Source organism: Choloepus didactylus, chromosome 8 (genome assembly GCF_015220235.1).
Source record: "Choloepus didactylus isolate mChoDid1 chromosome 8, mChoDid1.pri, whole genome shotgun sequence".
In the NCBI taxonomy this organism is placed as follows: Eukaryota; Metazoa; Chordata; class Mammalia; order Pilosa; family Megalonychidae; genus Choloepus; species Choloepus didactylus.
In genome coordinates this window covers 87,609,924-87,622,475 of record NC_051314.1, presented here as the reverse complement: position 1 = coordinate 87,622,475, position 12,552 = coordinate 87,609,924, and the positions used below count along the sequence as shown (strand labels likewise).

The 12,552-nt window shown below is 38.6% G+C and overlaps 1 protein-coding gene across 1 annotated transcript; it reads left to right on the top strand.

Moving 5' to 3' along the window:
• Positions 1-7,671: 7,671 nt before the first annotated feature.
• Positions 7,672-8,256, top strand: LOC119542807 (olfactory receptor 8S1-like). Its single transcript, XM_037847451.1, has one exon. The coding sequence runs from the start codon at positions 7,672-7,674 to the stop codon at positions 8,254-8,256; it is 585 nt and encodes a 194-aa protein (XP_037703379.1).
• The last annotated feature ends 4,296 nt before the right edge of the window (positions 8,257-12,552 follow it).

Sequence of the window (12,552 nt, the reverse complement as noted above, 5' to 3'; positions counted from 1 at the left end):
GTGTGGTCTATGTGTTCACACATTCTGAGCAGCTACCTGGGGAAAACACTTTTGAATCAGTGACAAATGTGAGTGGAGATTTTATGCATTCTGACTTCAAACCCAGCATGAGTTATCCATGCTCTAGGAGTATAAAAAAGGCAGGATACAGCAGCTGCAACATAACAGTCAGGAGAAGGGTGGAGAGTCAGTTTTTGGTCTTTATCTAGGGCTTCTTACATGGGCCATAGAAAGTTAATTTTCAGCAATTATTAATTCCTTTTATCTTTAAAATTGGTCAAACCAATAGAGGTGCTGAAACAAATAGGGGTATGGATATAAGCTAAGAAATAGTAAAGAAAAAAATTGTACTCACTGATGTTATTTTTCCATGCCCACTTATTTTCACTGCTCCCTTGTCTAAAGGGTTTCTCAACCTAAGGGTATTTTTGCTGTGTCAGAGTATCCAAGGTCCCCCAATTTTGGTCAAGTAGAGAAACTTTTCCGTACAAAGTGACTAAATGAATCACTGGACCTTATTCTCTTTACCTTCTAAATAATTCATCAATTCCAGCAATTGTAAAATTAATTAACATTTTTAAATTAAATTCATTTGAGACCAACTAACTGTTAAGATTCCTATGTTATATGTCTCTTGTTCAAGGAATGTTTCTGTGCTCCTTATCTCCATGGAAAGAATGTGATAACTTACATGCCGAACTGCTGGGTTCAAATTCTAACTCCACTGCTTGCTACTTCTGTGATTTTGGGCATGGTTTCTATAAGCTTTTTGCCACAGATCCTCATCTGTTTCAAACAAGAAGGGATATGTATATAAACAGTCACAATGTCATAGTATTGTTGTGTGAAATAAGTAGATTATTTAATACATGTAAAGCTTGAAATAGTGTTAGCATTATCTTCTTCATTATCATTAGCATCATCCTCCTCCTTATTATTCATTAGACTAAAATTATTTATGATGGGACTGGTTTTGAAAATCAAATGTTTAAAAATGGATAAAGGATAGAATTTGGTGACTCAATATACCCCCCAAATTCAATACCCACTGATCTGTAAAGTGGTCTTACACTGAACGGTCTCATATTGCTATCACATGCAAATTAGCAAACTCAGATTCCCGTTGAAGAGTTTCACAAAATTAACCTCTGACTGATCCCCAGTTTCACTGTAAAGATTCATATTATCTCTTCTCCAACCAATACATATCCAGGCTGAGACATTCAATTTCAGTAAGAACTGAAGGCACTGTGATCCACCTTGAGGGGTAAGTGAGCGTAAGATGAACGAAAGGCAAACTAAACAAAGCAATTTTATGCTTAATTCACATAGAAAATATCAAATGCAGAAATATTCATATTCCTGAAGACAGAATCCTCCATTTACTTTTTGGTTTTATTGTCATTGATTGCTGGTTTAATCACAAGCAAAACTCTTAACTTCAAACAGGATTAGGCAAATGCAGAAATAAGAGGATCTCTTCAAAATAGAATTACTGAGCAAAATAGAATTATTCCTTCAGTGCTAAATTAAATTGATTTGTTTATTATTCTAGTAGGCATGACTGATATAGACAATGGATCTAAGGAGGTCCAATAGGATGGGAATTGTGTGATTATTCAATATTAATACTGTGAAAATAAATAGAAAGGATAAGTGTTTGGTAGATGTACAGGTGCACAGAATTCAATGCTACTATGAGTCCACTGGGCACCCCCAGTGACAGACTCCGTGGTATCATGACAAAGATACAGGTTACATGGCAGACTAAAATGTTGTAGGGACTGGGCAGAAACTGTGTGAAGTTACCAAGCCAGGCATGAGGTTTCATGAAAAGGAACAATCTGAGTGTACAGCCCAAATCAGGTTTCAAGTTCAGCAAGAGTAGCCCTGGATTCTAAGGATCAGTGACATTAAATCTAAGGAGAAAAATGGAGTGCTTATATTATACTTGAACATTGGTCTGTACTAGGTTGTTTCTTCCCAATTCCTAACAAAATCTGGTATATAGCAGAAAATCTGTGAATATTTATTTTCTGAATGAATGAGTTTGTAGTAAGATGGTAGAAAAATAAACAATAGAAAGGTGGATTATTATTGGAATAGATGAATTACAGAATGAAGAGATGAATACAGAATACAGATGAACTAAAGGATAAATGGATGGTGAGCAATTGATGGTTGGATGGTGGTACATCACTATCATGTGTTTAAATACTTTTCTAGTATAGGCAAAGTTGGCTAGTGGGTGTAGGATGACTCCTTGGGTACAGGGATCTGGTAGATGATGGTAGGTACACAAATAAAGTCCACTCCCTGACCCTCCATACCTGCCACAGACACATCCACACACACACATACACACATACACACACACCATTTCTTGCCTTCACTTTCCAATTGTCCTCAGTGCTCAGTCTTTCTAAAGTTTATGGATTTGTATCATTTCTCCCAAAACATTAGCTATGCAAATGGTACTATTAACTAAATTATTTTCTTTGCTTAGCAAATACTCATTGGTATTGTACCTATTGCAATTCCCTTCACTGGAGCAAGTGGCCTGGATGCAAAATATAATAGGGCACAGAGATCTAAGATGGTGGCATAGAGAGGAGTGGAAGCTAAGTAGTCCCCCTGGAACAACTAAAAAAAGTCAGAAACAACTAGGAAATAATCCAGAATAACTGCAGGGGGACAAACGTGACCGTCCACTCATCATACACCAACCTGAATTGGGAGGAATGCCCAAGATCGCAGCATAAAATCTGTAAGTAAAAACTGCGGATCCAAACCGGGAGACCCCTCCCCCATAGCCCGAGCTACAAAGCCTCCTGGTGCCAGAGAGAAGCTTTCTCCCAGCAAGTGAAGCTCCAGGAGTGAGCTCCAGCTGGGGTTTTAATTAGCGAGTGTGAACTGCTCACTACAAGGTACGAATCCCCAACAAGTAGACAGAGGCTTTGGGTGATGACTGACCTTGGAGAACTGGAGGGTCGCCTCAGACTAGCTCTGTTCCTTTTTCGACTCAGTGGAGAAAGCCTCAGCCATTTTCAGTTCCCAGTTCTGTGACCCAGACAAGGGTATAGCACAGGCAGAGAGAGACCATTGAAATGCTAATGACCTCCCCCTAGGGAGTCTATCTTCTCTAAGAGGAAAGGGGTGGGGCCCAGCTCTACTACCTGCCTTTCATTCAAAACTTACACCAGTCAAGAATTATAGGCTAACAGGCGCCACCTGCTGGGCAGAAAAGCACAGTGACCAGAGGCATCAGAGGGTGTACCAATTTTCTAAGACACACCCTCAGGGAAACCAGGTACTGAATACTTCTTCCTTCTGGGACCTTAGCACATTCTGGTCTGGGGAGGCCTGATTGGGGTAACCAAGGAAATCATGCCTGGACAACAGAAAACTACAACCTACGCCAAGAAAAATGAGGTTATGGCCCGGTCAGGGGAACAAACTTGCACATCAACTGTGATGCAGGAATTGAAACAACTAATAATAAGTCAATTCAAAAAGTTTAGGGAAGATACGGCAAAAGAGCTGAACTGTGTAATGAAAACACAGGACATACATAAGGTAGAAATTGAAAGTTCAAAAAACCAACTGGCAGAATCTATGGAAATGAAAGGCACAACACAAGAGATGAAAGAAACACTAGAAACATACAACAGCAGATCTCAAGAGGCAGAAGAAAACACTCAGGAACTGGAGAAAAAGGCAACTGAAAGCCTACACACAAAAGAACAGATAGAGAAAAGACTGGAAAAATACGAGCAACGTCTCCAGGAACTTAAGGACAAAACAAAAAGCAGGAATGTACATGTCATTGGTGTCCCAGAAGGAGAAGAGAAGGGAAAAGGAGCAGAAGCAATAATAGAGAAAATAATCAATGAAAATTTCCCATCTCTTATGAAAGACATAAATTACAGATCCAAAAAGCACAGCGTACTCCAAACAGAATAGATCTGAACACGCCTATGCCAAGACACTTAATAATCAGATTATCAAACTTCAAAGATAAAGAGAGAATCCTGAAAGCAGCAAGAGAGAAATGATCTATCACATACAAATGAAGCTTGATAAGACTATGTGTGGATTTCTCGATAGAAACCATGGAGGCAAGAAGGAAGTGGGGCGATATATTTAAGATACTGAAAGAGAAAAACCACCAACCAAGACTCCTATATCTGGCAAAACTATCCTTCAGATATGAGGGAAAGCTTAAAATATTCTCTGACAAACAGACAATGTCAGAGTTTATGAATAAGAAACCTGCTCTACAGGAAACACTAAAGGAAGCACTGCAGACAGAAAGGAAAAGACAGAAGTGACAGGTTTGGAAAACAATTTTGGGAGATAGTAGCACAGCAATGTAAGTACACTGAACAAAGATGACTGTGAGTATGGTTGAAAGAGAAAGGTTAGGAGCATGTGGGACACCAGAAGAAAAGAGGAAAGATAAAGACTGGGACTGTGTAACTCAGTGAAACCTAGGGTGCTCAACAATTGTAATAAAAGGTACAAATATGTTTTTACATGAGGTAGAACACATGAATGTCAACATTGCAAGGTGTTAAAAATAGGGTGGGATTGGGGGGGAAATACAATCAATGCAAACTTGAGGCTAGAATTAACAGAAACATTGTATTATGCTTCCTTTAATGTAACAAAAGCAATACACCAAAGCTAAATGCATATGGGGAGGTGGGGAATACGGGAAGGGTATGGGACTCCAGGCATTGGTGATGTCTGACTCTTCATTCTACTTTAGATTAATGCTATCTTTCCTTTTGTCACCTTCTAGCTATCAAGTTTTCTTGTTTGTTTGTTTTTCTCTCTTTCTCTTGCCTTTTTCTTTTGCCTCTCTGCCTTCTTTGACTCTTCCTCCTTCTTTGTGGAAGAAATGTCCTTATATACAGAGTGGCAATGGTGCTCAATACATAAATATGTAACTATACAGGGAAACATGATTGTTTACTTAGGATGGTATGTATAGTGTTTGAACAAAACCATCTTAAAAGAAACGGGTTGATGAATAAATCTTGAGGGCACTATATTGAGTGAAATAAGACAGACACATAAGGGCAAATATTGCAGGGCCTCACTGATATAAACTAATTATAATATGTAAACTCATAGACATGAAATATAAGTTACCAGGATATAGAAATAAGGCTAAAGAATGGGGAGCGGTTGCTTATTATGAGCAGAATGTTCAACTAGGGTGAACTTAAATATTTGGAAATGGGCAGGTGATGTAATGAGAATAACTAACAGTGCTAAAAGGTGTGTGAAGGTGGTGGAAAGGGTAAGCTCTGAGTCACACATGTCACCAAAAGGAAAGTTGGAAGTTAAAAGATGGGAATGTATAAAACAGTGAATCTTGTGGTGGACAATGTCCATGATTAACTATACAAATATTAGAAATCTCTCTCACAAACTAGAACAAATGTATGTCACTATAACTAGAAGTTAATAATAAAGAAGCATATAGGGAAAAAATATATACCTATTGCAAACTATATACTACAGTTGGTAGTATTTTAACATTCTTTCATCAGCAGTAACAAATGTACTATGCCAAAACTATGAATCTATAATGGAGGGGGGGGGCATGGTTAGGGGTATGGGAGGATGTGAGTTTCCTTTTTTTGTCTTTGTTTCTTTTCTGAAGTAGTGAAAATTTTCTAAAAATTGAAAAAAAAAATTGTGTTGATGGATGCACAGCTGTATGGTGGTGCTGTGGGCAATTGATTGTACACTTTGATCTTTGGATAGTTGTATGGTATCTGAACAATCTCAATTAAAAAAATATAATAGGGCACAATCACTGCCATAAAGAAATTATAATGTCATCGAAGGGTGGAAAAATAAAGACACTACAAGTAATGTTGCACTAGATACCAGAGTAGGAGAGTGATGCATCTGATGTCATACAGGGAAAGGAGTTAGTTATTATGAGCAAATAGATTAGATCAAACTGTGGTGAGAAGCAGGAATGCCTAAGAAACCCTTAACAGAGAGCTATTGGGCCAGGATTGAAAGAGCACTTTCTTGAAGTCAGAGAGGTGAGAGTGGGAGTGATGGTGTAAAACTGTTAGTAAGATGCACAAATACTTTTGTTTCCTTGTTTGAAAAATCTCAGTGCAGTGATTTGTGCCTAATTGGTTCTGGGGATAAAAATGTAAGTGTTTAGGATGGTCGATCACTTAGCAGTCAATCAAGGGATAATAGTTGTCCAATTATTACACATACTGATGAGTTCAGAAAATGATATAGCAAAGGAAATTCTCAGAAAGAAGTTGAAATTTTGGTGAGAGTCAAAATAAAATAAGCTTAGATGGAAAGATAGGGCATTCATGTGGAGCACAAGCTTGAGAAAAGGGAAAGAGAAAGACAAGCCCATGTGGAGATCAGAGGGAAGTACACTAGTCTGCCCTCAGCATTGAGGCCCTTCATGGGGCAGTGTCTGAACCATCATGAAAGAGAAAGATGCCAGATGATAGAGGACATGAAGGATCAAGACTTGATTCGAAGGCACTTAATTGTAATTTGACCTCTTGTCATATTACATATTACATAATTTGACTCCTATATAATGGAGTCAAATCTTGACTGTTCAAATTGTCAATTTAGACAAGTTACATAACATCCTCTACTCAATTTTCTCCAAAGAAAAATATATACAGATAATTTCTCCCTTTTTCCTTCTATACCATCCTCCAAATAAAACAAAAATAATACTTAAACAGACATAACACACACACACACACACACACACACACACACACACACACACAACACATACACAGTGTCTACATATTTCAGTCTTGTTCCAAAGATGAAATGGACAATTTGTATGTAAGTGCCCTGTGAAAAGCTGACAGAAGACAAAATAATATCTTCAAAATGATATCATTATGACTAAGTTTTGAATAGGAGAAATGTCTAAGTAACAGAGGAGGGAAGACAAAGTTTTAGGATATCCACTCTAGGAAGACTACTAGAATGCATAAGAGTTAGGGAATATTGTTCAGCACAGTTATAGATAAAAAAGAGACTATTAGTCATAGTACAAATTGAGAATATTCATAAATTTCTTCCCAAATCTCTGAGATAGATATCACCCATGAGGAGATATTATGGGACAAGAAATTGAAGGAAAATATCAGCATTAGAAAAAGGTTTCATAGGAATCAGTGAGAACATATATGAACTCTAAGTTGGTTAGGAGGAAGACTCAACCCTCTGGTAACTGGGTGTGGTCAAAAGAGGTTTCAGGTTTGTCCATATTTTTATTTCTAGGGAGCAGCCTCTTTCAATGGACTTGGGGAACCACAGCGTCATCCTCGAGTTCATCCTCCTTGGACTGTCTGCTGACCCCCATGTCCAGGCTCTGCTCTTTGTGCTGTTCCTGGGAATTTACATCATGACCCTGATGGGGAACCTGTTGATGCTGCTGGTTATTAGGGCAGATTTTCACCTCCACACCTCCATGTACTTCTTCCTGAGTCACCTTCCTTCCTGGATTTTTGCTTCTCTTCTGCCACAGTGCCAAAGCTGCTGGAGAATCTCCTGTCTCAGAGGAAAACCATCTCTGTTGGAGGCTGCTTAATTCATGTCTTCTTTGTGTTTGAGTCTGGGGGCACTGAAGCCTGTCTGCTCTCAGTGATGGCCTATGACCGCTATGTTGCCATCTGCCACCCCCTGATCTATGGACAGAAGATGAACAATCAGCTCTGTAAGGAGCTGGTGTTAGTTTCCTGGGGCCTGGGCATTCTCAGTGCACTCCTCAACACCATTCCAGCTATGAAGTTGGACTTTTGTGGGGACGAGTCTATACCCCACTACAGCTGTAAGCTGCCCTCTCTCTTCCCTCTGTCCTGTTCTGAGGTATCTACCAATCTTACAGTCCTGCTCTGCTCTGGTATCCTCCATGGAATTAGAAACTGCTTCCTAATTTTTTATTCCTACATCCCTATTGTCTCCACCATCCTGAGCATCAGCTTCTCCTCGGATAGAAGCAAGGCCTTCTCCACCTGCTCCTCCCACCTCATAGTAGTGCTCCTACATTTTGATTCAGCCTTTCTTTGTTATCTACTGCCAGTCTCAGTCTCACCATTGGAATTGATCTTCTCTGTACAGTACAGTGTCATTACTCCCTTGGTGAATCCCCTCATCGATAGCCTGAAAAACAATGAGGTGAAAGCAGCTGTGAGAAGGGCCTTGAGAAAATATTTCCACTACATCAGGTAGGTGACCTGATGAGGATGAAGGGTAATCAGCTTATTATAGCAATATATCTCATGAATGACAATAAGAATATTTCTTGATTTCCTTTGACATTGGATGACAAAACTTGTCCTAGGAAATGACAGACTTTTTTTTTGGTTGAGTTGAAGGAGGTTTTAGATTTGTTCTGGCTTAGATTCAGGCATATGATCAAATAAACATGTCAATCCAGTCCTTTTCCATGGAAAGACTTTTGGCTGAATTGATGGGTCTTCAGCCTATCTTGTTTTCTTTATTATTCATTTCAGTGAACAATATAGTCAAGTAACAAGCCCAACAGAGAAGGGAACCTAGAGCAAGCCTGAGGATCTTCTGTCTGCGGTAGGTGTAAAAATTGGGAAAGAGGAAGTGCAGTAATTGCAAATTAGATATTTCAATTTTGAGAGTCCTGGGCCTAGAAAAGGTGAGAGCACCTAGGGGAGGTAAGACAGCCCTAAGAAGGGAGGATACATATGGCATATGGAGATCCACAAAAAGGAATTTTTAAAATCTCTTAGAAAGTAAATCTAAAGAAAGATAAAGGTATGACTTCATAAAGTATACAATTTACCAGAAAGGCATTGGGATACAAGGCAACAATATAAAAATGGCAAGTTTTAATGAGAAAAAACAAGAGTCAGATGGGGTAGAACAGGAATTTGGAGTTCAGGCCAGCTGAGCAAAGCAGAACATCTTTTTGCCCTAAGTCAAGGGTGTGCCTGATCCAGACATTTAAAAAATGGCTACATGGGGCCACAGTGAAGGATGAAAATTCTCCCCAAAATTCCACTATAGACAAAGCACTGGGACTTGAGGATAAAAGGGATACGTGGGGCCTGGGGGGTTGGGGGTGGTCAAAATTATGGGGACACAAGCTGGGTTCCCAACCAAGTGTTTAACAGACCAGAATTGTGGTATCCAATTCTTTGCCTCTCTCACTTGTTTTCTGTTAGCTTGTTTGTTTAGGGAATGAAACAACAGAAATTTACTCTAGAGGCTAGAAGACTGAAATCAAAGGTTTTTGTTTGCTTGCTTCCTTTATCTTAATTTTTTATTTATTATTGTGGTAACATACATATAACACAAAATATCTCACAAAATATCTCATTTCAACCATTTTAAGTGTACAATTCAGTGGCAATAATTACATTCACTATGCTGTGCAACCATCACCATCTTCCATTACCAAAACTTTTTCAACAGAAACTGGTCTCATTGAGCAGATCTCCCCTTCCCCTGCCACATCCCATGGCAGCCCTTAACCTACTTTCTTTTTCCCTTTAAATTTTATTCTGCTATGTATACACAAGCTAAAATTTCCCCTTTTAACCATTTTCACATATATAATTTAGTGCTTTAATTACATTCACAATGTTATGCCTCTGTCACCATCATCCATTACTAAAACTTTGCAATCAACTCCAATAAAAATTCTGTACAATTTATGCATTAACTCCTGATTTCCTACTCCTAAACTCAGTCCCTGGTAATCTATATTCTAGATTCTGACTCTATGCCCCTTCCATTTCTTGATGCCCCTTTTTGTATCCCAGTATACAGTAACCTCAATGCCTTCTCCAGAACTACCACTATGCCAACTCCCTAAATTTTCACAACTTGATCATTCACCTTACAACAATGAGGAAGTAATTTTTTAAAGTGTCTTTTTTCCATAATGATCAATTCCTTTAGAGTCATATTCATTTTTACTCTTTTATTATAAATGTTTCCAAATTTTCTTAGAATGGAAATAATTATTCCCACCACCATATTGTGTGCTTCAGGGTATATTTTCCCATCTCAGAGAATTATAAATATTTTTAGTGTATAGGTAAAAAAAAGTTCTCTTGGATTTCACATTTCAACATCACATTTTGTGCTTTATATGTTTTTAATAAAAATTAGATTTTAGTACACTTTTCCTGCTTTACAATTATTCTCATATTTGCTGTCCTAACATGTAATTTTCCTATTCAAATTGACACCAACTGATCAACTGAATATATATGGCTTTATACTGAGATTTTGCCTTACTGAAGGCAAAGTATAAAAACTCAATGGACATGCCAAAGCATTTTAAAATTGTAATCACCTTATTTTTCAGTGTAGTTAATCATAACATAAAGAAACTTTGTGAAACTTATTAACATACATATTTTGAACCAAATCTTATGTAAACTTTCAAATTAAAAATACATACTAACTGGGTGAGGCCAGGCAAGACGGTGGCATAGAGAGGTGTGGAATTTAGTTGGTCCTTCATAGCAACTAGTAAATAGCCAGGAACAACTAGACTATAGTCTAGACTATAGTCTAGAAAAACTGTGGGGGGATATCTGTGACTGGACACACATCATACACCAGACTGGAATGGGTAGAATGGCTGAGATCACAGCATAGAACTGTAAATAAAGTTCCCCAATCTTCAGAGCTGGCACCCCTCCCCCACTGGCATGGCAGTCTGAGCTGGAACACCTCCCTGTGGAAAAAAAAAAAAGCAGCCTCTCTCCTTAGGAGTAAGGGATAGTAATTCAACCAAACTCCAATTTTTGTTTTAATTAACAAATTTGGACTACTCAATACAAGCTACAAGCACAGATAAACCTGGAGCAAGCAGGAAAGGAACCCAGAGGTCTCTCCTTGCACAGAGAAAGTGGTGCTGATGGAAAAATAAATAAATAAAAACAGAGGCTTTTGGAGATGGCTGAGCTCAGAAAACTGAAAAAGGGCTGTGCCCCAAGAAAAGGGGCATAGGGAACCAGGTACCAACTCCAACCAGCAAAACAGGAGGCTGGGGACTGTCTCTGAAAATGAGATTTCTTTCCTTTTCCTTTATTTTCCTCCCATTCAAAGCTGATTAGAGAAAGCCTCAGGCATTTTTAATTATTAGCCCTTACCCAGGCAAGGGTAGCCTTAAGAAAGTCAGAGACACAAAGGAGGAATTCAAATGTAAGTGATAATTCCCTAAAGAGTGTGTCTTCCCTAAGAAAATGGTGGTGGGGCCCACCTCAAGTGGCTGCCCTCCCTCAGAGAATTCAGACCCCAGGGCCTCAGGGAAAAAAGCCAGAAACAATTTAAGCTTTGCTTTTGATACCCTCAGCCCCTGGCTGGGACAGAGGCTCTTTACACCAGCAGGGAACTGTGGGCTGACAAGTGCCACTTGCTGGACAGGATAAGAAAAGCATAGACTCTAGAGTTCTCTCAGGAAAGTTTGACATCATTTTGAGTCCCATACTCAGGGAAACTTGATACCCATTACACCTTCCTCCTGAGACCTGGGCATATCTGGTCCGGGAAAATCTGATTGGGGTAATCAAGGAAACCATATGTCTAGACAACAAAAAATTACAAGTCACATTAGGAAAAATGAAGATATGGACCAGTCAAAAGAACAAAATTACACTTCAAATGAGATACAGGAGTTGAAACAACTAATCAAAGCTGTTCAAGCAAATATTCTAAATCAAATCAATGAGGTGAAGGAAATGTGACAAAAGAGGTGAAGGATATTAAGAAGACATAGGGTGAGCATAAAGAAGAATTCATAAGCTTGAAAAATAATGGCTGAACTTATGGGACTGAAAGGCACAATAGAAGAGAGAAAAAATACAATGGAGACCAAAAAACAGCAGATTTGAAGAGGCAGAAGAAAGGATTCATGAACTGCAGAACAGGGCATCTGAAATCCTACACACAAAGAACCGATAGGGAAAAGAATGGAAAAATATGAGCAGTGTCTCAGGGAATTAAATGACAATATGAAGTGCATGACTATACTTGTCAGGGGTGTTCCTGAAGGAGAAGAGAAGGGAAAAGTGGCAGAAACAATGATGGAGAAAATAATCACTAAATATTTCCAATCTCTTATGGAAGACAGAAAGTTATGGATCCAAGAAGAGCAGCATACCTCAAAAAGAATAGATCCAAGTAGACCTACTCCAACACTTACTTATCAGATTATCAAATGTCAAAGACAAATAGAATTCTGAAACCAGCAAGAGAAAAGCCACCCATCACATACAAGGGAAGCTCTGTAAGACTATATGTGGATTTCTCAGTAGAAACCATGGAGGCAAGAAGGCAGTGGTATGATATATTTAAGATACTGAAAGAGAAAAAATTGCCAACAAAGAATTCCATATCTGGCAAATATGTTCTGCAAAAATGAGAGAGAATTTAAAATAGTCTCAGATAAACAGGCATTAAGAGAGTTTGTGAAAAAGATACCTTCTCTACAAGAAATACTAAAGACAGCACTACAGGCAGATAGGAAAAGACAGG